Here is a 27,297-nt window from a genome sequence, read left to right as displayed (position 1 = left end):
ATGTCAACAGCATTAGAAGTGACTGGATTCTTCATGTGTTTGGTGGGCTGGGTTGTTACTGGCCTTGCTGTGGCTAATGACTACTGGAAGATATCTAGCTTGCAAGGCACAGTGATCGTTTCGAACCGCCTTTATGAGAACTTGTGGCATGCTTGTGGCGAGGACAGTTCTGGAAAGGCCAACTGCCAAGATTTTCAATCCATGTTGGCTTTGCCAGGTAGGAAGCAAATTAAAATAAAATTTGGTTATTATTATATTATTGTATTTATGAAGAACTATACTTGGACGTGGAACTTGGTAAAACTCATTCACCATGATCTCAATCTCTGGCAGCTATTTTGCATTGTAACAATATGGAGAACTGCCTACACCACTTATTTCTCTTGATTTCATGTTTTGAGAATTACTGGCTTTTCTTAAATTATATCAACCAGTGATGGGAGAAATGGAGCTTTTCCGAACTCTAAATAAATTGAACCAATTGCTTTGCAAAATGTTTTTCTTTCTACTCTTAAATATAAAGGTTCTTTATTGGCATCTATGGTTCCATGAAAAACCTTTCCATTCTAGGTTCTTTATATTTAAAGTTCTTTAGATTTTTCACACTAAGAAAAAAAAAAGTTATTTTAAGAACTTTTGGATGAAAGGTTTGTCATTATGTATCATTAAAAATTAACCTAAATTATAAAACTAACCCAAGATCACTTTAAACAATATTAGACACTAATTCAATGGTTCACCACATCAATGCCCACATCAATGCACTCTATAAAAAATGTAAAACATGTTGAAACAGTATATCACGTAACAAAAAATGTCTTGTTAGCTGTAATCATGTCCTTTTTATGCACACTCTAAAGCAGTGGTTCCCAATCAGAACCACTGCGCCAGAGTTCACAGCGGGGGTGCGGGAGCAATACTTTGAGGTATGGCTGGGTGATAAAACTATTAACTATAATTATAGTGATATAATTTTGCTCGATAAAATAAGTTCGATAAACATTCAATGTAATGTTTATGTGGGAAAAGCGGAACAATACAGCGCTACTCATTTGAACCCCACCACACGGACCATATCCGCTCGGTTCAAACAGTAGCGCAGCGCAGAGCGATCTGACTAGAGCAGATGTTTTTACTCACCGATCACGCAACCACTAAACTGTGAGATCCAGTGAGAAGCGCTTGAATTCAGCAAAGACCACATATGACTGGTATAAACTGGTATCAGTCGACATCAGTCAAATATAAACTAGTTTAAAGCCAGATAAAAACAGCGCTGGCAAACAACAGTAAAACACGGTGTGCAATGATACAGTCAGAACTCATATAGCAAATGGACTTGGCCCAAATGTGGCCTCAAGCTGGCACTGCTGGCCTCCTGTCGGCAATGGCATGTACCCATTCAGCTAGAGCTAGGCCATGTATGGCAATGATGGCATGGCGTGGATCATGGCAAACAATATGAGGGCCGATTGTTGGTGGGAGGAGTGTGGCCCAAACCAGTCCGGTGATCATGTGGGCCAGATCAGGCAGTGACCTGACAGCATATTATGAGACCCATGAAAAACAAGATAAATAAAATATGATAAAATGATCACAGAAATTTTTATTAAGTGTAGTATTGTTTAAATTTAATCTTTGAAATAGCAAGTCAAAACAGCAACATAGTGTTGGCCCAGATCCGGCCCACATCTGGCCTGCGTGAAATCCATGTGGGCTGGATCTGGGCCAACACTGCTTGCTGTCAACGTTATCATTTCAAAATAAAGCAAATAAGTAAATTAGACAACTGCATTAAACTGCACTTAATTATAATTTGATTATATATTACTATTCTCAGTACAAATAATCTTAGAATCTTTACATGAAGAGAGAGAGAGAGAGAGAGAGAGAGAGAGAGAGAGAGAGAGCGAGAGAGAGAGAGAGATCATTTAATCATTATCATGTAATATTAATTTGGTTTACCATGGGGCACACAATTTTATTAATATGCTGTCATGCACAAACATTAAATAAAGTGATCATATATATTTTTAGTATTATTATTATTTTATATATATATATATATATATATATATATATATATATAAGGATTATTATCCTCGGTATGTGATGATTTGTGAGGAACAGATCCAAATTCAAACCATTGGCAATATGTATCTCTTTTCTCTGTAGCTATAGTAACAATCTAGAAATTTGACATTAAGCAGTTTTACAACAGTTTTACAACAAGTTACAACAACAGCGACATCAAACGCTCATTGGCTCTCGCCGGTTTCGTCGTAGATTGATCAGATTACCATATGTGTACGTATGAAAAAAAGGAACCACTGCTCTAAAGCACTGATTTGAAACAAACATTTATAAGCATATTATATTGTTCAATTAGCAGTATTTTGAAAGCACCCATCACTAATATGAACCATAGACAATTAATGCCAGTCATTACAAAGGCTACTATAATGATTTATGATAAATAATCTCTGATATGCAGATACTGGGGTAATTAAACTTTTTATTTATCTGCTGAAAAAAAAAAAACTGTTGTTGATACAATGAAAGTAAGTATTATATTGTAACATTAAACCTGTACACCCCAACAAAGTTACATGCGCACCCTCATTTTAATCGATCCAGAAAAAGCAAAAACTAAACTCAGTTTTGTTTTTTGTCCTTCTTGTTTTTAGTTCATATTCAGGCATGTCGAGCATTAACGATCATTGCCCTGATCCTGGGGCTGGTCGGTATTATTTTATCTACCATGGGGCTGAAGTGCATTAAGATTGGGTCAAAAACAGATGAGTCAAAAGGCAAGACTATGGTCATTGGTGGCATTATCTTCATCTCTGCAGGTAAGCAGAATTACAGTGTGTGTGTATATGAACTTAAACAGTTTCTATTGTTTAATTGTCTACATGTTTCCCCGTTTTATTTAGCATCTATATAAAGATACAGATACTGAGATAAATATTTTTATTCCCCATAGGTCTTTGCACTATGGTGGCCATATCTTGGTATGCTGCGCGGGTTGTTGCAGAATTCAGTGACCCATTTTATGGTGGTGTCAAGTAAGATGTCCCACATTCACACATACTCAAATGCACACACTTTCACTTATCTAAACAGGCATATTCCACAGACTTCTGCTGTTGTCATATAGGCTATAGGCTACCGCTAATTATAATTCTGTAACCTAACCCTAACCCATATTCTAGTCTTAAAACTTACAGAAAACTTTCTACATTTATAAACGTTATCCCAGAGAGGGGTGTCAAATGGGTATAGCAGGGTGTGGTGGGTAGATACTAAAGAATTCATTATTAATAACAGTAATTCTGGAGAAATCAAGATATGTTGAATATACAGTTTGTACAGTATAAAAACCATTACGCCTACGTCCCTACAAGGATAGCTGACCAGACTGTGTGTGTGTGTGTGTGTGTGTGTTCCAAAAAAAGAAGAAAGTAATAAGTCAACACCAATGAGCAAATAATTACTGAATTTAGATTTTTGTGAACTGTCCCAGAGAGTCACAAAAAAAACTAATTGTGAAGGGTTAACCCTTCTGTACCATTGCCAACACTTTCTAGATCTACAATACAAAACAATACAAATACACAAACAAAAAATACATTGTTTTATGTTAGTGTTTTATGTTAGTGTGAGGTAAAAAAGTCAGATTCAGGATTTTCTGGGTCTCTGGAGACCTCGTTTAGAAAAGGGGTAAATTTGATCCTAAAAATTAGACAATGCAGAACACACAGACTGAAATGGAGAAGCAACACTTTAAAACATCCACAATTCACACACACAAAGAGAAATATGTAATTTGTCAAATGAACCTGTAAAACTGTATTTTCCAACAGATTTGCAAAAATCTCACACTAAACCATGGCATGAAGAGAACAGTCACGAAAACATGACATAAATTTCCCCAAAACTGCAAACAAATGTAGAGTAAAAAAAGTGTAATAAACTGACTAATATATAAAAAAATAATAATAAATAATAATAATAATAATAATTATTATTATTATTATTATTATTTTGTTACAAAATCACATTTTATTGTCTGGGATCTCTGAGGACCCCAATATCCTGAGTGTACATCCCAAATTAATATCTTCAAGGATTAAAGTGCCCCATTATACTATTTGAAAGGTTCATTATTTGGTTTTGGGAGTCCACAACAACAGGTTTCCATGCATGAAAGGTAAAAAAAATAAAAAACCTTTAATTTTCTTATAATATGCATTTAATTTTATGTTATTTCTCATCAACTCTCAAACGAGTCATTCAAAGATTCATCGAGTCATTCCAAAACCCTTCTTTGAATGAGGCTACTCTGCTCTGATTGGTCAGATGACCCACTCTCTTGTGATTGGTCTAGTGCGTACAGCACATGTTGGAAACGGAACGTCCTTAACCCGTACTGGAATACGGCTTATCAATAATACATCTTATTATAATAAAGATAGTGCTCCACTCTGTTCTAAAATTAAAGAATCAGAGGGAAAAAAGTTGTTTTACACTTATGTTACCAAAACGGACCAACAGCTTGAAAGTTAAGACCCAAACAATAATGGTATATGTTTTAGCCTAACACAGACATAGAGTACTGGCAAAGCACTGCAGTTCCCTTCCAGTCGGTCACTCCGAGTCACGTTGGTGACCAACGAATTGGGATCTCACCAGAGAGATCAATCCACTTCGAGTGTAACTAAATGAGCCAATGGACATTGGCATACGGTATTTCACATCTGGCTGCCACACCCCGCAGTGCGGGTATAAGAGGCAGCAGGTGAACCGCATTAATTCATCTTTTTTCGCTTCAGAGCCGAGTGGTGGTGTATCACTACTGCTCTCCTGTCCTGTGAGTGACTGAGAAAGCGAGCGAGTGTGGCCGTTACAGCAGTTAGCAGTGGTGGTCACTGTCTCACGGCAAAAAAAGGAAAGATCGTTCTCCGTATAGACAGCCACACCAGGAGTGTGTGGTGGCCAATTCCCCTGCGTGCTTCAGCACTAAAAGAGCAACACGGGTGATAGCGTGTTTTTAAAGATGTCTTATCACCTGAGCGTTTCTGGATGTGGTCATTTCCTGGCTCCTCAGGACGGTCACGATCGCTGCCTCATGTGTCTGGGCATTCAGCATGCTGAGGAAGCTTTCGTGGATGGTGCATGTTCTTGTGGGGAGTTGCATAAAAGACTCCGCTATGTCAAACATGGCTGAGTCCCTCTACCTTTGCTGAGATCCAGGGTTCGTTCCGGCACCTGGGGCGGCGCTGCGTCCGGAGGAGTCAGAGGTGATTTGAGGATCACGGTGAGGGTTTCCTCAAGTGCAGTTCCTCACCCCTCAAGCACTCCGAAGCCGGTAGAGCTGCTGACGGAACACGCTGGGCCCTCTGCTGGACACAGTGCACCACATGTTTCCTTCGTTGCCCCCTCTGACGACTAGATGTCGATTGTTGCATCGGAAGGCGAACCCTCTCTCTCTCTGGGGATGACGACCCGGCTGCGTTGTCCCCTTTGGGTGTGGTAGCGTTGTCTGAGCCAGACCCAGAGACGAAGACTATGCTTTCCCGGGCCACTGAGAATGTCGGGCTTGTGTGGAATCCTCCACCACATCCCGATCCTTTGAGGCTGGATGAATTGTTTCTCGGTGGGGGTCTCGCACTAGTTCTCAGCGTCCCCCTCTGGTGCCATTCTTCCCGGAAGTGCATGAGGAGCTTACAAGATCGTGGAAGGCACCTTTTACTGTCCAAAACAAATGTTGTAGTTCCTCCGCCCTCACCACCTTCGATGGTGGGGCTGCTTTGGGGTACACGGGCATCCCATCGGTGAAGCGGTCTGGGGCCATGTAACTGTGTCCAACAGCCGTCTCCCCTCACAGGCCTGCAAGTATTCGTCAGGTCTAACTGACATTGCTTATAGAGCTTGCGGGGAGGCGGCTTCTGCCTTCTATGCTATGGTGTAACTGCAGGTCCACCAGGCCAAAGCCCTGAAAGACCTGCATGAGGGTGGTCATGACCTGCCGGTTCTACAAGAACTGATTGCTGCGACAGACCTCTCGCTTCGAGCGATGAAGGTGACCGCACAGTCTTTGGGTCGTGCGATGTCCACACTAGTGGTCCAGGAGCGCCATCTCTGGCTGTGTCTAGCCGACATGAAGGAGCATGAGAAGGTAAAGTTGCTGAATGCTCCCGTGTCGCAGACTGGCCTCTTCGGCGACGCTGTCGAAAGCTTTGCCCAGCAGTTTTCGGCAACACAGAAGCAGACTGAGGCGATCAAACACATCATGCGCCAGAGGAAACCTACTGCTTCCACCCCAGCTGCAGCCCCTCAGCCTGCTCGTTGCCATGGGCGCCCCCCTGCAGCCGCCCCCGCTCCCACGCAGCAGCCTTCCTCCAGGAAATCGTGGAGCCAGTTTCAGGCAGGACACCCGTCCAAGCCCCCGCCAAACCTGGCGGCAAGCGCAATAGGTCCTGAGAAGGGTGACCCAAAGATGGAGGAGACTGCTCATCAGGAGATGGTGATTGCACCACTCCCTCCCCCGGAGGAGGGCCGGGTGGAGAATCTTTTGTTTCGTTTTTGTTTTGGTACCCACAACTTCAATAAAAGAGCAGTTTCCTCAGTCTCTGGGTCTCAAGAGGAGGAGAGTTGTGAACTGTGCATCCAGGGTTCACTTCCCTCCTCCCCTCTCGCCAGTGGGCAGCAGTGGGTTGCCCAAGAACACCCTTCCTGCCCATTCGGGGAACCAGGCAAGAGCTGTAACACTCAAGTCCCTGCTTCATGTTGTCACAGGCCGGGCTGTCACAAGCCTCAAGCCGGGGTTCCTGCGTTTCCTCCCGCATGAAGAGGAATCAGGTGAGTGTTAAGCCCAATGTATACTTCGCCTGTCCGCGTCTGCATTACGTAATTTTCGTCATCAATAGGGTTCGCGGACAACCACGCACACCGTCATGTGCAGGCAATTTTTTGAGACCGCGCGGACAGTGCACATACAACAGCACATGCGCGAGGAGAATGTTGAGACAGCACAAGTCAAGTAGGTGGTACTGCGCATGTGTCGAGCTCGTCCGTTGCACTCATCTGCAGTCGAGTATACTTTGAAAGCTGTGCAGACGCAGCTGTGCGTGAGACCGCTGACACGGTCCCTCGGAGCCTGGCTAGCACTTCCCAGTCCATCCCGGTGGCTCCTGCGGACCATCAAACTCGGCTACACGATTCAGTTCGCCCGTGTCCCCCCAAATTCAGGCATCTGGTTCACTTCAGTCAAGGCCGTCGATGCCCCTGTATTGTGGGCGGAAATTGCAGTCCTGCTGGCGAAGGATGCGATAGAGCCGGTCCCTCTAGACGACATTAGGTCGGGGTTTTACGGCCCTTAATTCATTGTGCCCAAGAAAAGCGGTGGGTTACAACCAATCTAGGATCTGCAAGTGTTGAACCATGCGCTTCACAAGCTGCCGTTCAAAATGTTGACGCAGAAATGCATTTTCGAGTGCATCTGTCCCCAAGACTGGTTTGCTCCTCTGGAGTCCAATCAGGCAGCCGATGAGCTGTCTTGAGCAGCACTTCCAGGGGAGTGGAGACTCCATCCCCAGGTGGTTCAGCTGATTTGGAGACGGTTCGGAGTTGCTCAGGTGGACCTGTTTGCATCTCCATGAACCACCCACTGCCAGTGGTTCTACTCCCTAACCGAGGCAACGCTCGGCACGGATGCACTGGCACACAGGTGGGGCCTGCACAAATATGTGTTTCCCCCAGTAAGCCTACTAGAGCAGACACTGTGCAAGATCAGGGAGAACGAGGATTATTGGACGAGGATTGGCCCAACAGGACCTGGTTCCCAGGAACCCATGCTCCTCGCAACAGCCCCTCCCTGGCCGATTCCTCTGAGGAAGGATCTGCATTCTCAGAGACGGGGTACCCTCTGGTTGTGGGTGTGGTCCCTGGATGGGACGCGGAGGTTCTAGGTGACCTACCCCAGGAGGTAGCACTCACTGTCGCTTCAGCATGAGCACCGTCCACTAGACAGGCCTACGCTCTGAAGTGGAACCTGTTTGTCGAATGGTATTCCTCTCAACATGAGGACCCCCGGAGATATTCGATCAGAGGCATGAATTCCTTCCTGCAGCAAGGGTTGGAGTGTAGGCTGTCCCCTCCACCCTTAAGGTTTACGTTGCTGCTATTTGTTTAAATACTCCTTGGCCTCCCTCCCTACCCTCTTGGGATTTGGCATTGGTGCTAAGAGCCCTTCAAACTGCCCCCTTTGAGCCTTTGCAGTCAGTCGAGTTGAAGTTTCTTTCTATGAAAACCCTACTCCTGATTGCATTGGCCTCGATCAAGAGGGTGGGGGACCTGCAGGCATTTTCGGTCAACAAATCGTGCCTTTGAGTTTGGGCCGGCTGACTCCAGTTCAACACTGAGACCCCGGCCCGGCTACGGGTTACTACCACTCCCTTGTGGACCAGGTGGTGAACCTGCAAGTGCTGCCCCTGGAGGAGGCAGACCCAGCCCAAGCTTTGATTTGTCCTGTATGCTCACTGCAACAGTACGTGGATAGAACTCAGAGCTTTAGGACCTCAGAACAGCTCTTTGTCTGTTATGGAGGACAGCGGAAGGGGTAGGCTGTCTCCAAGCAGAGTATGGCCCACTGGATAGTGGATGCCATCACCTCGGCCTATGAATCACAAGGTGTGCCCTGCCCACTCAGGCTGCGTGCTCATTCCACTAGGGGTGTCGCATCATCCTGGGTGCTGGCTCGTGGTGCCTCACTAGCAGGTTTCCTACTGTGTTCTCACCTCCAACGGGTAGTGGCACTGAGAGACCCAGTTCAGAGTCGGCTTGCAGCGTCCTTAACACCTAAATTCTCCAGAGAGTTCCCTGACCGGGCAAGCTCTTTCGAGTCCTCCAGCACTCCGGTGGCTAGACGTGGCGGAGCCTCCGGCGCCAGACCTTTCAGCCAATGAATTCTTGAAATCTGGTGTGAGGCTAGTCCCCATATGAGTGACCCTGTTGGGATCCCATATATGTATTTCCATGGTACACTTACTAGGGCCGTGTTTCCCTGGCAGATCGCATTCTGCCGTCTCTAAATGATGCAGCCTGAGCCGTCTCAGAGACTTCCATGTGCAATAGGGCCCTACGGGGTTACTTCACATGAGTAAATGTCACTTAACCCCCTCTGGGAGGAGGTGACTCCGCAGTGTGCCTCTTACAGGTGGAAGGGCACACTTTCCCAGTGTTATCCAAGTACCACTATTTGGATTGCTCGAGGAACAGCAGTAGTTGACCTTCTCAGTGTAGAGCTCGGTCCTGTCATCTGCCTTATAGGAAGGACCAGGGGGCCTACACAAGGCACTGGAGCGGGCAGCTCCAGTGGCACTTTGGTAGGGATCCTAATTATTCGTCACTGACGTGACTCGGAGTGACCGACTGAAAGGGAAAGTCTCGGTTACGTATGTAACCCTCGTTCCCTGAAGGAGGGAACGAAGATGTCACATCCTGTCGCCACAGTCGCTGTACCACAGCTGAGCTGCCGTGTCATCGGCTCGGCTCCTCAGCGAAAACATGAATTAATGCAGTGCACTGCATGCTGAAGGCATGTCAATGTCAATGTCAACTGCATGCCAATATCCATTGACTTGTTTAGTTACATTCAAAGTGGATTGGTCTCTCTGGCGAGATCCCAATTCGTCGGTCACCGACGTGACGTCTCTGTTCCCTCCTTCAGGGAACGAGGAGGGTTCAGGGCCGTGCAGAGACAGGTGCTCAAAGAATAAAAGGGGCACATGGAACACAGCTTTTAATAGGGCTGTGCTCCTTGCTGATATGTGTATCGAAATGGATGCTTCTGTATTCATACAGCAGCAAATGCCATGACGCAGGTTAGAAAAAGAAACACAGAACAGAAAATAACATTTTAATTTGAAATGTTAAAAGACATTTTTTGCACCTCTTAATTACTCTGGAATTATATTATTATTATTATTATTGTTTTGCTGTTGTAAACACTATACTGTTGTTGAAAAAAATATTCCTGTCTTATTTAAAATATAATTCTGTTCTAATCCTGTTCTGAATTTATTAATTTTTTTGAAAGATAATGATTATAAAAACAAGATTGATAAGTATAAGAAAATCATTCATTCATACTCGAATCCAGAGGGCGCTCTCGTGCAGAAACTGTTGATGTGCAGGAAATCCCTAATATGGACAAACTCACACCATATCACTGTAGCTGAGCTGAATAAAAAGCAGAAAGGTTTTTACTGATGAAACTTGAAGACAATAAACACACGATTGCGAAAATATATGGTTTATGTGTGTTTTTCAAGTTATCTTCAGGTAATAAATAAACTATATGAAAAATGCAGTACTGATTGACATATCATTTAGTATAGAAACTATAAAATGTATTTCCTGAATTATTCTGTGATAAAAATGGGAAAAGGGTGTTTGTAATAGCCTTTATAAACCAGTCATAAAATTGCCATTAGGAAAACATTGAACAAAAATATTGTAGCCCCTTGCTGCAGCTAACCACAGGCTACACACAGCAATATAAACAACAGCTGTGCATGATCTCTTCACGCCGTTCTCGTAAAATAATAATAATTCAATAATATAAGTTTACAAGCACACCGCCCCGCTGAGAACTCCACTTACAGCAGCCGCGGACGTTATTAAAGGCGTCCTAAAGGTGTCTGAACGTGAGGGATCGTCCCGGATGAGATCGTCAGGTGAAAGGTCATCGTGTGGATAATAATAGTTTAGCCGTAAATTAAATTAATTAATTTTTACTAATAGTTAGATTGGGCAGGCCTTCACAAAAGGGCGTTTAATTACAAAATAAATAAATAAATAAATTGCCTTGACAAAAGGGCACTTTGGGCATCAAGTGCTCAAGCACCAACTGCACCCCCCTCTGCACATGCCTGCGAAGGTTACATACGTAACAGAGACGTTTGTAAACCAATATATTGCCCCATCCTTTACAGCTGCACTGAGTGTATACACAACACACAAAACTACATATTATGCACACTCGACAGAACATTAAAGCAACAAATTATTAATAATATTTACAGGTTGTGAATATGCAAGGAGCAAGCTGGTCCAAACAAACTGTGCACTAAACCATCTTTCAAAGACAACCAGTTTACGAATGCTATGTTAAACTCATGGAGATTGGAGAGGCAGTTGTCAGTTAAATGACAGGAACACAGCAAAAGGTTGTGATTTTACTGCTGTCGTATCGTATTAAAGATTAATTTTAACCACTGATTCTTCACAGCATCATACTTTGGAAGTGAAAATAAACTGAATTCACAGCGCAGAGCACAGCATCTTCTCGACAATCATGTTATCCACACAAACGAGCTACACCGATATTGTGTCAAAAGCTGAAACACCTTTGTCTGAAAGAATACTGAAGCCTGATTGAATAATGTCATTGCAACGCCATTTGCCATTACACTGGCAAATTGCAAATGGCATTCAAACGTGCAAAATAGGGGTCGGTTTGTTCCCTATATAAAGCAGTGCTGAACAACATTGTCTCAGAATCTTCCTCCTTCAAGAGAACATATGCAAGAGGCCTGTGTTTCACTTGTACTGGAAAGTGAAGCTGCGGGCTCTTTGAGCGCCCCCTGGTGGCTGGCTGCAGTACAGGTCATAAACCCTGCCCTCTCCATGTAAACGAATGGGACCTGAGTCATATCAAAAAAATTAATTACACTTTCAATACAATTTTCCAAAATATGATTTTGGTCATTTAAGGTAGTTGTTATCACGCTGATATATGTTCAATTGTTAGTTTTTGTGGTAAGTTTGATTTTAGCTAATAATTTGATGCTATAAAAATGGGGCGTGTCGTTATGGTTAATTGGGTCTGCGGGAGTTTGATACCGCGACTCCCCCTCACGACTCTACTGCGCAGACTCTGGCTCCAAACGAATCTCTACTGCGCAGACTCGGGCTCCAAATGACATAATTTACTCACGATGGCAGCAGCCGTACTGAGATGTATTGGCTTCACTTTTCTATAATGGAAGGAAGCGGAGATGCGTTGTCCATCTTTTTTTACAGTCTATGGCCTATTGTGAAAGGTACTTCTCCACTGATCCCTTTCGACATTCTGGCAAGAACTAATGGAAGGATATATGGAAAAAGCAACCAAGCCTTGGGCAGCCTGTTCAGGACCCATCAAGCTCCTGGATGGCTATGATAGCTGTGTCTTCTGCTTAGGCCACACCCATGCAGAAGCCATTCTTAAGCCATCAACAGCCTCAGAATAGCCCTCGTTATAGGTAGCACTTTAACTTCCATCCTGCTGCAGTGTCCCTACACAGCAGAGAATATAGAATACCCAAGATGTGACACTCCTATAGTTTTGAACGGGGAAAAATGCAATATGTCCGTTCTGTTGAAGGAAGCCCCGCCTTCTGAATAAAAGAGCCAAGCGCTAATTGGTAAAGTCATCTCATCGCTGCAGTTAGAAGTCCCTGTTGCTATAGAAACAGTCAGCGTTCTGAGACGTGCAGTTAAGGGGGGGCCATTCACACAGAATGCATCTTTGCGTCTAAAAATGCAAGACGCAGCACTGGTTTAAAAAAAAAAAATTATTTGAAAAAAAGTGCAGCGTAGAATGTGAGGGTCTCGAGACGAGCGTTTGAGACTTGATGCAATAACGACAATAACGGAAATAATAGAAATAGGCAGGGTGCGATTTGTGAAAAAAGGAAAGGGGGGGATGCTTTTGAAAACTTTTTTTCTCTCTCCATAGGTGGAAGGTAAGGGTACAGCTATAGCCTAAGTAACCTAATATTAGTGTAATCTGTTAATAACGCACATCATAAACCCGTCTTTTTAGGCAAGTACCATATAATGGGTGTCATGTCATGAATTTTACAGATTATATATATGACGGAAACCGTATTTAACGTGATCACAATCTATTAAAAAACATTGTAAGTTTGGCCTATTAATTGTAATGATTTCATTTACATGGTTATTCCAGCATCGAATTAATTATTTAGAGAGAGCCAGCAAAGAACACAGTATCAACGGAGCTTTTTGAAACTCCGAATCAGTTAAACTATTGAGTCGCAAAATGATTCGAAACGCTTCAGTCGTTTGATTTAGATCGGCACCTCGGAGCGAGATCGTGGGATGTTTATATCCACCGGGGATAAAATAAAAATAACTCAGCAGAGGCAGGGATGCATAAACCAGAGGGGGGAAATCCCCTTGCAAATTTTGGAGAATTTTATGTTTCCCCATTCAAAAAGATAGGAGCTGCACTTGCATGCCTGAGAGACATTTCAAAGATGGTCACAGAGTGAAATGACTTGCCTTAAACCCAAGACACACTGGACGATTTTCAACTGTCCCAGATTAAAGATTGGCAATTTCTGTGATTGTGGCTCCTAGTCGGTGGTCCTATGTCGTACAGTGAGAGAGGTTCAAAGACAGCCGTTGTCACGGTCTTGCAACCAAAGAAATTCTGCATGATCATCACACAGTTTGTTTGCTGCTACGACCCAAGTTTACTGACCAGCTAATAAAAATGCAACATGAAATCAATGCGACATGGTGCTAAACATAAAAATGCTTATCCCAACCTCTTTCGACGCGTCCACTTTTTTTTCAGCACACATATAAACTACAACTCCCAAACCAACTTGTTGCTAGTGGTTTATTTAGGGGGAAGTCGTGGCCTAATGGTTAGAGACTCGTAATCCAAAGGTTGCAGGTTCGAGTCTCGGGCTGGCAGGGATTGTAGGTGGGGGGAGTGAATGTCCAGCGCTCTCTCCACCCTCAATACCACGACTGAGGTGCCCTTGAGCAAGGCACCGAACCCCCAACTGCTCCCCGGGCGCCGCAGCATAAATGGCTGCCCACTGCTCTGGGTGTGTGTTCACTGCTGTGTGTGTGCACGTTGGATGGGTTAAATGCAGAGCACGAATTCCGAGTATGGGTCACCATACTTGGCAGTATGTCACTTCACTTCATTCTTCTATAGTAACATGCATTGTAGCATACCAGTCAATAGGTGTTATCACCGTACAGTCTACATGCATGTCTTACACAAGTTAATTAGATCCATGTCACACAGTGAGATCTGCAATGATTTTATAGGATTGATAAAATCCTGCAGTGTGTAGAAGGCTTTAAAGAGCAGGTCATATGTTTTTTTTTTATTTTCTTTTTTTTATAAGTGTCCTAATATTGTGTTGGAGTCCCCTACAACAGGTTTAAATGCATCTAAGGTCAGAAAACAATGGACTTTTCTCAGAACATACATTTAATATTAATTGTCAATGATGACTCTAATATTAAATGTATAATGACAACTAGGCGGCAGAGGATTCTGCTTGGTCTTAAAGCCTTCCTGGAGCGGCTACGTTCGCAATTCAAACAATGATTTGGAAAAATAATAATTAATTTGTTATGTGTATGGTCTAGTGGTCATACAGCATATGCATTCAAATACAGGACAAACTGAAGCCGGAACAGTTACATGGAACAGTTGGCAACCCTATTTAAAATGCAAAAGAGAATTGTCTCGGGGCCCCTTAGTGTTCGGGGCCCTGGGCTGCAGCCCATGTTGCCCATTAGGATGCCTGCCTTTACATAAAACAATAATATAGCGCTCCAATCCGTTCTTAAAATAATGACACACACAAAAAAAACATTTTGGTTAACACTTATGCAAGCGAATCATGCCAGCACCTAAAGTTTAGCTGCTAAACTTTAAACACTTAACAAAACAATAATGGTGGATACGTTGAACTGATGAAACAATACAGCTTGTAAACCAAAATATGTCTACATTCTTTGTTATTAAACAAAGTAATTAGAACAACGACAGTATACGTGAACTCTCCAAGATTAGAGAAGCAGTCCTTGGTAAAATGACGAGCACACAACAAAATTCTTCACATCATCTTTCAGCAATGAAAACAAAACAAACTTGCTTTTACAGCGCAAAACACAGCATTTTCTAACACACTAACTAGCGGAAGTGTTTGTGAGCAGGTCAGGGTGTTCATATTTCGCAGGCAGGCAGGGATTATGCAAATGTGTTACCTAGTGATGTATATCGGCAGAGTTGGGTATAATGCCTTAATGTAATCTAATTACTTTTCCTGGTAATGCAATAAAGTAATGAGTTATTCCTCACAGCACATCTTCCAAAAATGAAAAGAAGCAGAGATGAACTTGAATCTTTCTACAGAGGTGATGTGAGCCTTTACATGCTCACGTGTCTCAAGCCTGGTTTCGCATGGATGATTATCTTATAGCACATGATGTGCGTGGGCATGATCACATTCAGAGCTGGGTAGTAACTGATTATATGTAATCTGGATTGCGTAATCAGATTCCAAAAATTAAGTACTTGTAATTAGAGTAAATTACATTTTAAATTACTCGTAATCAGACTACAGTTACTTTTATATGGATTACATATTATTCACACGATAGCAATAAATTATTCATAATGACTCGTTTCATGAAGATATTCATGGAGACTGAGAATGCAGAAAGCGCACCCTATTTGTTTTCTTTATTTTACAAAACCAAAAAAATAAAAGTTTTGTTGATATTGGGAGTGAATCAGGGTATACAAATAGTAGGCCTACTTATGTATTTTTGCAGTGAATATTAAATTAATGAAAGAACTATGAGTTTCTCTTTGCAGTGTATTTTTTAGGTTTGATCACTTGAAAAGTAAAGTAAACTTGAAAGTAACTTGAAAGTAATTTTTAAATGCAGTAATCAGTAATGTAATCAAATGACAATTTTAAAGAAGAAATTTACCCATCTTACACAAAACTGTATATTGGTAACAGGCAGAAGATTCGAAAATATGATAACTCGTTAAGGCGGTTCAGAGTTGACTTTTTTTTTAGGGACAATATCGACATTTTTCATGCACTTTTTTGATTAACAACTTTGCAGATTGATTACATTGAAGAATAGCTACGTTACAAACTGCAAAACAGATATTTTTTTCAAAAACAGATATTTTTTTCAATGACCTGTTCTTTAAAGGGACTTTGCTATGCAGACACTTTCTAGCCACGATAAAAAAAAAAACAGCTGCACTGCAATATGAAATTAATTCTAGTGACTATCTCATGCCAGCTCAGTGCCCGCATCCCTTCCACTCCCCTGAGCCAATCTCTCTTCTGGGATCGTTCACCACTAGGAACTAGTTCTCGCCCCTCCTCAGAAACCCAGGGCCTCGTTTCCTTAGGAATGGCAAGTGAGGAGTACAATGATGCCATGTCAACAGCGGCGTCAGACTCAAAGGACTGGGGTTGTAGCCCTACAGAGGACCCCACAATGCAATGTAATGACACAAGTGACTTTCCTGGCACTATCGATTAAGAGCTTCTCCAGATCATGATTAAGCTCAACCTGTAATGTCTGCCCCTGCTTGCCGAGCGAGAATGCAGTCGGCTAGATTCTCCAGTTGAGTCACCATCAGAGAGCAGGCCCTCAGAAACTGGCTTCATTCTTCCCTGAGATGCCAGGCTGAGGTTACTAAGATGCATTTCTTTCTTAGGTATGAGTTTCAGTTCTTATTCCATGGAAAAACACCACTCACTTGAGTATTTGCAGGCTATAGTGAACTTGTTCGCGGTGTTCAAATGTGGGAAAACCCTTCCCTTGAAGTGTTTTTAAAGAAAATTCTGATGGCTGCGACTTCGACAGCATGTCAGTTGGCATGTAAGCTGGACCTGCTTCAGCTCTGGCATGTACCACTTCATGCTTGGTACACAGGTCTCCTGCATGTCCTAGTAACTCACAAATTCCTGGACGCAATGGCCCCTTGGAAGAGTGTGGGGTGCAGGGAGAATGGAGACCACACCCTGTGACGGTGAAATGTTTTGCAACCTTTTTTGGGCTAGTGAAAGTGGATATTTTTGCATCAGTGGAGAACATTTACTGCTCACTGTGCTTTTCTTTAACAGCTCACTCCACACTGGGAGTGGGTACCCTAGTTCACTGCTGGCTGAAAGCATGCAAGTATGTGATTTTTACAAGTGAAAATATTGCATTAAGTATAATGCAGAATCAGGGAAGAGAGGGAGGCAGTGCTGTTAGTTGCACTGGAATGGAGAGGAGAGGAGAAGGAGAGGGAAAAGAGATGAGTGGAGAGGAGGGTGCTGGTGTAGTGGAAAGAGCAAGGGGAAACTGTAAAAAGACATGGACAGATAAGACGTGGAGGAAGGAGAGAGCAGGGTGGAAGCAAAGGTTGAAGGTACAGACAAATTTTAAATGAAATCTGAGTTACCCAAAATGACCATGTACACTCTAAAAATTCTGGGTTAAATACAACCCAGAGCTGGGTAAATATTGGACAGAACACATGCTGGGTTGTTTTCAACCAACAGTTGGGTTAAATGTTTAACCCAACCTTCTGGGCAGTAACCCAACCGCTGGGTCTAAACAACCCAGTCGCTGGGTTCGTCCATATTAAGAGTGTAGGAAATCATAGACTATCCTTTATAGAAGCTGGAAAACAGATTTAAATATTTTGTCAGTACAAAACTTCACTTATTTATAAATATTGTGGTATGATTGTTGATGCAGATTTGTAGTCCTCCTGGGCGACTTCTGTTCTTTCCAAGTAAATGTCCAAAAAATATTCAGAATTGACGTTTGAGAACATTCAGATGGACAATCAAGTTTATTTTTAAGGGAACAAATGCATTGTTGGTCTGGCACAACAACACCAGCCACAAAGGAAGAGGCCCGTGGAGATGTTGACACAGGAGCTTGTCAATCATGGATTCAACCTTCTCACAATTTTTTTCCCCTATGATACTAGTGCAGCAAGTATGTAGTAAAGATCTGGCAGCGATTGTAGGTGGGGGGAGTGAATGTACAGTGCCTTCTTCCACCATCAATACCCTTGAGCAAGGCACCAAACCGCCAACTGCTGCCCGGGGACGCCACAGCAATGTTGGATGTATATTTTCTATCTTGTTTAGATGTACACAATATATGAAGAGTTTGGTTCCAAAATGCGATAAACGCCATTTTAAAAAAAGAGTTTCCTCCAAAATAAGTATTGTATCTGTTCGGTATTGAAAAGTCAATTTTTAATTTGATGCAAAATGCGATATCTGCAGTGTTATTCTGTCATGTTTTCTCCCTTTTTTTCCAAAACGCGACAAACGCCAGTCTGCCTTCTCTTCAGAATGCGATAAGTCCGCTCAACCAATTACAGAGCACCATTCCACGCACTGTAGACCAGAGGTCCCCAACCACCGGGTCGTGGAAGAATTCCTACCGGGTTGCGAGAAAGTTCTGGGGAAAATGTGTATACATATGACGCTCTGTTATTTATTGTGCATAAATGATGTTCTAATTATTCTGTATTCTCATTTTATGCAATTGATATGGAGTATCAATTTGATGATTTCATGTTAAATTAGTAAATAAAAGATTGCTCTGATCTGTCATGGCTATTAGGGCTTAAACGGATCGCAGTTGATTCGTCCCAGACAGCAACATAGTTTTGGCCCAGATCCAACCCAAATCTGGCCTGTCTGAAATCCATGCGGGCCAGATGTGGGTTGGATCTGGGCCAAAACTATGCTGCTGTCTGGGTACTGATTTGTTTGCTCTTTCATGTCTCCCTGCATTTAAGATACATACAGTATGCATGGGGGTTTGCGGTTACGTCGGAATACTGGAAATATTTCTGTTTTAAATCATGAAGGCGAGCCAATGGATATCACGCAAACTTTGCGCAATAGTTATGCCGGTGAACGTCTTAACTTCAGTCATACAGAAAGTGAGTTATCTAATGCTGCATTAACAGCGCATATTCTCTCAGAGACGACAAGAGACGAATCTACTTCAACGTGCTGATAACAGTATAAATGAATAGACCTGTTTTAAACCCAGACAGTAAGCAGTGTCGGCCCAGATCTGGCCCGCATGGATTTCACACGGGCCAGATGTGGGCCGGATCTGGGCCAAAACTATGTTGCTGTCTGGGAAGACCTCATCCGCGGTGTAAAAAAGGTTGGAGAACCCTGCTGTAGACAGTATCGGTAATGGTGGCGCTTTGAATACACCCAGCATCCTAGTTTTCCCCATCTACTTTGTGATCAACAAACAATCAAAAAACTATTTAGGGCTGCACGATAAATCGCATGTGATTGTCATGCGCATCTCGTCGGTAAAGCCGGTTCTGTGATCCCCATCATGTGCTTTCAGATGCAGCAGCATATACATAGAGCAGTTAGATCACTGACGCAATACCGCGTTCATAATCGCAGATGAATGATTATGAACGCGATATCGCGTAGCTTGTCAGTGTAAGTGTTTTTATTAATGCCATTAATGTTTTTGTTATATACAGCGTATAGCACTAGTCAGCTAAATTAATATAACATGACAAAGATGAATGCACTGGAAGTTGAATGCAAGGGAAATGTCGTTCTGTCGAAATGTCGCTAATGTGATATTATTGTTCATGTTCTTGTTCATGATAAAATTTTATTTTATTGTTGTAATTAATTTAAAGCATTAACAAGATAACCTGTTGAATTAATTATGGGGACATTGAATGTAGGCTATTTTTAGTCCAGTGCATGTATACAATTTACTATTGACCAAGTACAGAGGCTGTCATATGTGGATCAACAGTTTCAATATGAAAAATAACTTTTATGTTGATTAAATGGATTTATTGCATTTTGGGGAAAAAATAATCAGTCTTTATAATACATCTTTGAAAATCAAAATCTGGATTTGAATTTTTAATGTTATAAACTAAAGATGCTATGTGAAACAGAAATTAGCGGTTTTCATCTTGCCACTTTCTTGGTAAAGAAAACACATTTTTACTCAAATTAATCAAAATGGATTTATAGCGTTTTGGAACCAAACTCTTCATATATAAAACAAAATTCCCCGTTGAAGAACTTTGCAATAAACATGTATTTTCATTAGTGTTTTTGTGCATCTACAGCTGAATATGTTTTTTAATCAATAGAAAGCACACCTATAGATTTGGTGTTTATATACTTTCAATAAACGCATTACTAGAAAATAGTGCTTCATTTTGTAGTAAGGTTGAACTGTTTGGCTAAGATAAGTTTGTGTTCAGGTAGCTGCGTTCATTGTTTTGAGAGCACTTACATTACGTTTGGAGAAAAGTGTCAAATCCACAGAGGAAAAACTGTAAGCGCTGATACTCGCCACACCTGTGGTGGCCAGATATTCACCTCCCTCTCATCTTGTGCTTCAACTAGGTCCTCTAAGCTTTTTTGTCACAGCTGGAACTGCTGCCGCCTCGCTGAATTCATTGTTGAGCCTGTGATACAGCTAGGTCCCATAGATTACATTGCCAATTTACTCTTCATCTTCATTATCAGTGAGGCTGCTAACTAAACACAGTGTCTTCCTTTATATGAAGCACCTGGATTGAGCAAAGGCAATGTCATTCAGTGCTGCTTTATATAGGGTCAATATCAATGGTGTTATTCAATCAGGTTTCAGTATTCCCTCGGAGAAAGGTGTTTCGCCATATTGCCAGCTTCTAATGCAATGTCTCGTTCCCACATGCCAGGGAACTGAGGTTACATTTAGTAAATGTAGACGTTTTCTCTTATTACTGATCCTGGATGAACCCTCATTTAACTACAACTCTTTCGGGCAGGGGTGTCTAATCCTGCACCTGGATGGCCATTGTCCTGCAGAGTTTAAATCAGTGGCGATTTCTTTAAGACTGCAAGGGAAGCTCAGCTTCCCCTATAATGTCAAAAAATTAATGGTCAAACATGTACTATTGTGTTAACATTTTATTGATTAAAAATGCGTTAGAACACGTTCATCTCGAAGACGAGTTCGTTCAGAATCAGCTACATATAGCAGGTAACTCGATTTCCTTCTCATATAGTCCCGTAGCATCAGTGTATTTGCCTGTTGAAGCCCAGCGTCCATTGACTTCTATGGAGCTGCTTTGAACAGTTTTTTTCAGTGCTTCAAAACTAGACGGTCATTGGATAAATGCTGTGATTATGTCCCGCCCCTGGACGCTCAGCGTCTCTGGGGGTGAATGGAGCAGTGGGCGGGACTGGACTCCGGGCTTCCGCGTGATGATTGGAGGGTTTGTCGAAAGACTGCATCTCCTTTTGATTGACAGCGATCGTGTCCTATAAGAAGTCGCTGATGCTGAAGCCATTCGAGCCAGTGTTGCCAATTTAGCGACTTTTCAGACCACCCTAGTGACTTTTCAGACCACCCTAGCGACCTTTTTCCCCAAAAGTGACTAGCGACAAATCTAGCGACTTCTTTGACAAACCTTAGCGAGTCTCTGTGATCGCTGGAACTGCCGCAACGGCGCGAGGTCAGCGCGCACACGCACCTCTTTCTCTGTTCAGTGAGCGGCTGAGAGGAGCAGCGCGTTCAGTTCAAATAGATATTATGTTGCTTCTCTAATTTTACATGCAAATATAGCCGAAATCACAGCACAGGAATTGTCTTGTCTTATCTTGTGTGTATTGATTGATTTCATCAGACGACGGCTCGATTATAAATTAGGATTTTTGTGCAGACTTCTTGGAAGGGAGAGCTGGTTATGTATTCTTAAAGGGCTGTGTTTCAGTCACTATTTCATATTTATCCCGTTGACTGACAACATAAACAGTAAAATATATAAAGGAGAACAGTTTTATTGAGAATTTGGCTGCATTAAAATACAGTATGAGCACAGAGAGACAAACAAATGTAAAAGGCAATGTGACGCGATGACGTAATTAATATGCTAATTCGCGCATGACGTCATCTGGCGACATTTAGCGACTTTTCAAACTGGCTTTAGCTACTTTCCATCGAAAGAAGCTGGCAACACTGATTCGAGCTCAGTCCCATAGTGGACTTTGCAAGTGTAGTCAAAAGACAAACTGCTGCAACCTATTTCTTGATATTTGCTTGACGAAATTGCTGGCCAATTTTCATTATACGTTTCACACAATTATACACCACATTCCTTGTTTCAGTTTAACCTAATTCCCACATTTCCTCCGTCGAGTTTAATGTTTTTTTTTAGATCGTTTGTTCATTCATTCATTCATACAGTAGGCCAGGCGGTGAACTAGCCAGCTAGCAAACTGCACACAATGGCAGAATTTACGTATAAATAAATGGACAATTTTTATGATGTAGGCCGAAAATGAGCTTCCCCTCTTTGAAAGACCAGCAGCCGCCACTGGTTTAAATCCAGCCTTTATTAAACACAGCTAATAAATGTCTTCAGGATTACTAGAAACATCCAAGCAAGCATGTTATAGCAGGTTGGAGGTAAACTCTGCAGCAGGAGCAGGATTGGATATGCTTTTTCTAGGGGTAGAGCCGCAATAAAGAAAAATAATGGGGAAAGTGACTTCCCACTCAATCGTCAGACAACAAAAATAAAAAAATCCCAAAAAATCTGAGATAGCAACTCTGTTAGTAATTTATTGAGAAATTGTTTTTATTTATAATTTTTACAAATTAAGATGTTCTTGGATGACCCTAAACAGGTGTTTTGTGAGGTTTAATTCACTTCTGGGTACAAATTTGTCGCCAATATACTAGATACATACACCTCACTCTCTGCCTTTGTTTACAGATTTGAGCTCGGTACTGGTCTCTACATAGGTTGGGCTGGTGCAGCGCTGTGTATACTGGGTGGTGCGTTCCAGTGCAGTGCCTGTCAAAGAGTCTCTAAAGCAAAAGAAAAAGGGTAAACCTCAGACTTAATATATTTCTCTATTTGCCCCTAATTTCACACCCTTTACAATGTATGTAGCTCCTTATTTTTTCTAATCAGGCTGTCTATGTATTTTTAACTTTTGATAATGTTCTTTTTCTGTGTATTATATCTTAACAGGGCATACTACCCAGGTGGTAAGCCGAAGACAATCTATACCGCAGCTCCATCTAACACAGAGACTTCAAAAGCTTATGTTTGAGATACCAGGGTCACCCATATAAACAAGGCTGAACTGTTGTTAGGTTGATGTTTGTTTTACTCCATTATGTTTTCTCTACTTTTTTTAGGACTACACTCTGTTCATGATGAATGTAAAAATTACTTAAATTATCATGAATGTTGAACTTCTGGAATAAAATACATTGTCTAATTCAATTTATGTAATTATTTTGCCATAGTGGTTGTGAATGTGTTTAGACTTTTGTTTTTCTGTAAGGGTGAGACTAGGGTGAGCTTTTTACAGCAGGGAATATTTCTCACAGTGGGTTTGGTTTTAAAATTTCTCTATAAGTAGGCTACATACATTACACATTGGCTACAAAAAAATATTTCCACCATTTTTGCCCTGGAAAACAAATACACATGGCAGCATAGCATGTTGGCATGTTGTCACATTAAATTAGCAAGTTGTCAGAATGGGACCTGCTGTTAAATAGCCAGACGAACAACACATACGGATAGACAACTGCTGATGTTTTATTAGCCACACGTTAGCATTTATCTAATGAACATACTTCTGGCCACAAGTTTCTTAAACCTTAACTGACTATGCATAGCACCTGATACTCGACCAGCCAGAGCGTAGTCAATTTTTACTCCTCTTATAATTTCAAGCACCTAGTTTTGCAATTTAGAGTTAGAGGGCTCTTTAAAAATAAGTATTTTTATAGGAGTACAAAATGACTACTCACCTAGTTTAAAACCTTTTAAATTAGAATCATAATCATATTTGTGAATTTGAGCAATCTATATATGTATATATATTAGGGCTGGACAAGTTAACGCGGTATCGTCGCATTTAAGGCATTAATTGATTAGCGCAACAATTATTTTATCGTGCATTAATGCAGTTGCCTATTACGGAGTGTCTATTTACACTAAGTGCAAATAGCCCATCTTGTTGGCAAAGGCTATTTACACTAACTCCGCCCACTAACGTGTGATTGGATTAGTCAACAATAAAAAAAGAAGTTAGTTCAACATCAGTTTCAGTGGCGTAGATGGTAAGACGCATGCTTTTTGACGCGATCGACCCGAGTTAGAGCCCACCTTTTGCCAAACATTTTTTTCTCCCTTTTCAAATCTCATATCGCATCAGAAAGGCATAATCAAAAGGAAGGAAATAATCAAAAAGTTGAAAATAAAGTATCGGGTAGGGTTAGGGTAGGTGTAGGGAGGGCTTTATTTTCCCAATAAAGTGGCATCCATTTAATAAATTTGAATTAAAATTATAATTTACACTCAGTACGTTATTATTGCGTACTGTTTTATAATGTGCTACAATACTGAGGTGCAGATAATTGCCACTATTTGCAATAAGTAGTATACATAGCAGAAAATCTTGCTATTTTAACATAGTGTAAATAGAATCTATAGCTATTTGCACTTAGTGTAAATAGCATATCGTTAAAAAATACAGCTATTTTCACTTCGTGTAAATAGAATCCATTGCTATTTGCACTTCGTGTAAATAGCATCTATCGCTATTTACACTTAGTGCAAATAGCCGCTGCCTTTTTAATATTATGAAAGTCCGTTGCTCACTGGCGCTGAATACACAGACAAACCATGTGTAACTCGCCCTTCAAGCAAGGGTGACCACAAAAAAAGCTAATAGTCATAGACTTATCACAAAAATAAATGTATTAATACAAATAAACCAATATAACAAAATGAATACAAACAAAATACATCTTGTAACAGAAATTCATTTCCCCTCAAAAAGGATATTAATAGCCAACCAACCCTCCATAAACCCCAATACAATCCACGCTTCGCAGCACAAAATAATCAAAAAAAAGAAAGAAATTACATAAACACCCTCCAATTCTTACTACATGTAAAAAACACGACTCAAAAAAAGTATTCCAAATCAACGGTTAATTTCACTGCAAACATAACCCTCATGCAAATAAATAATTCATGTGTTTTAAAGCATCAACAGATATAAGGGGTACAAAGGTTGGCTGGCAAAATGAGACTGGGAAGTGATATACAAACAAAAAAACAGGAAAACATTAAAACACTCTGCTAGCCAGTCCGGTTCACAACAGTCATCAAATCTTAATTGCGCTGGAGGCATACAGCGCGCACATGCAAGAACCGGCTAACTGTTAGCTGAGAACGTACAACATAAACACTGGAGGAACAGCGATCAACTAAATCTAATACAAAAACACCAAACACAATTAACAATATATTCAAAGGAAAATTACTCCAATGCTTAATTTATTATTTTAATGGGATTGAAATAATAAAAATAAAACGAACCCCGTACAAACCCCGTAAAAAAACCTCTGCAATTATCTGCAACACTGCCATCAATCCCAAACTACTTTCCAAAAGGTTTTCCGGATCAAAGAATAATGAGCGTGACCATCAGCAAACAAATCCACGATGCTTACATCTACATTAAAAACATAATACCCTATTTTAATAAAACAAGGCAACACTTTTATTTTATTAGCAAAACAACCTATGTTCGTTTAGCCTACCTGCTCGCCCGGACTGCATTAAACAAAATAACCTAATTTAATATAAAGCCTTGTGAATACAAGGCCAAACATTCAATATTCACTTAGCCTACCTGCTCACCCAGACCATGTCTGTGCACCAACGAACAGGGTCCGTGCTACCCGACAGGCGCTTCCACACAAAAAGATCGGACCCCGTCTTCAGGCATCCTTTCAGGTGCCTGCTTAAAAGCTCAAACTACCTGATTGGCCACGCCCTTTACTACTAATCACCTCCCCGGCTACATTCTTCCCCCCCAGAGATTAATCGGCGACCCGCTGATGCACACACACACACACATTCTCTCACAAAAGTCATCAACCAAGAACAGCACATCAAATCTGTGTCCAGGGCTACAACTTCTCTACTGGTGCAACTACCGGCCTGGGCAATCTATATGGATTTGAGTGCTGACCCGCTGTAGTTCTCCTAGAACGCCTCAGCCCTAAGGGTTGAGCCTCTAACACAGCGGAACTCTCCAACGCATTATCCTCAGCTATCGTAGGGGATGACACATCACAATCTCCTGGCAATAATACCCATGAGGCTGAATCACTATCTGAATCAGTAGCAGACCCACTACTGGAACTAACTGCTTCATCAAACACAGTAGGATCCACCTCACTTAAGACAGGGTCAATCAATGCCTTATGCATTTCCATCCGATGGACCTGCTTCACAGGCCCTGCCTGAGACACAGGAGCGACGGAATACACAGCACCCTGTTCTCCTGGTTCACGCACCACCTTAGACAAACATGAATCATACACATCCTGAATTTTATTTTGTCCATGATTATGGTTTTTGAGGTAGACCAACTCACCCTTCCTAAAACCCTGATCATTTATTCTACCCTGGTAGCTTCTGTTACGACGAACAAACTTTTCTCTCAGCCTCTCCTGTTACCTCACCATATGCTGCCTGAAGCCTACCTTGATGTTCAACAATCCACTGTTCAGGGGTCTCTACAGTCTCTTCCAACTGATTGTTTAACAAAATGTCAACTGGCAATTTGGATTCACATCCAAACAGTAAGTAATATGGGCTCATACCAGTAGAACCATGCACGGTGGTATTATAAGCATAAACAAGCTGTGGCAGATGTTGAGGCCACCGCTTCTCATGGGTCACAGGAGGGGTGGGATATTGATCAGTAATGGGCTGCGTTCTGCCCCCCGAAAAAACGGTGCAAAACGTTTATTAAATGGAAACGGTGATGCAAATATGGCAGCTGAGAAGGCCACTCGTGTGTTCTTTTTGAAGAATTTTCAGAGCCTGATAAAATCGGTATAAATACATTTTTAACACTGCAAAATACGTTCGATGTTACAGTCACTGCCCTTGCCGTCCAGAATAAAAGAGAACATCCCAATCAAGTGAAGGGATTTGTGGAAACTGTGGTTCCAAATTATTGTGATCCAACATTTGCCTCGCATTTCAGGATGAAAAGAAATTTCAGGTGAAGGATAATCAAAACCAAAACCAAGATGGCGGCGCGAACACATCGCGAGGCTCAGCGTCTTACCAGATTTAGGAAAATAGTGTTAATTTACCTGGTTATTTCACTCATGTTCGCGCGATTCAGTTATGCGAACTACAGCTATAGTAAACAGTCACTTTTGGACATCAACAAACAGTGTTCCAACATAGTTTTAGATCATCCTTTCGACTTCAGCGAACTCCCGCCGGAGCTACTGAGATCACCGCGGACAAGCGGATCACTCGTACCGGCCGGAAGTGCTCGGCGCCAGCGTCGAGACCGTAAACAAAGACGG

General features: G+C 41.8%; 1 protein-coding gene across 1 annotated transcript; it reads left to right on the top strand.

Annotated features, from left to right (window-relative positions):
* On the top strand, positions 1 to 23,160 carry LOC306846397 (claudin-15-like; the record flags this gene model as incomplete). Its single annotated transcript, XM_079379761.1, has 5 exons — positions 1 to 217; positions 2,688 to 2,852; positions 2,987 to 3,068; positions 22,646 to 22,759; positions 22,907 to 23,160. 5 exons carry the CDS (start codon positions 1 to 3, stop codon positions 22,986 to 22,988), a joined length of 660 nt encoding a protein of 219 aa, XP_079235887.1. The 3' UTR covers positions 22,989 to 23,160.
* Between the last annotated feature and the right edge of the window lie 4,137 nt (positions 23,161 to 27,297).

Source organism: Barbus barbus (genome assembly GCF_936440315.1).
Source record: "Barbus barbus genome assembly, chromosome: 26".
In the NCBI taxonomy this organism is placed as follows: Eukaryota; Metazoa; Chordata; class Actinopteri; order Cypriniformes; family Cyprinidae; genus Barbus; species Barbus barbus.
The sequence above is the reverse complement of the archived record's forward strand: the minus strand, read 5'-3'. Positions and strand labels throughout refer to the sequence as shown.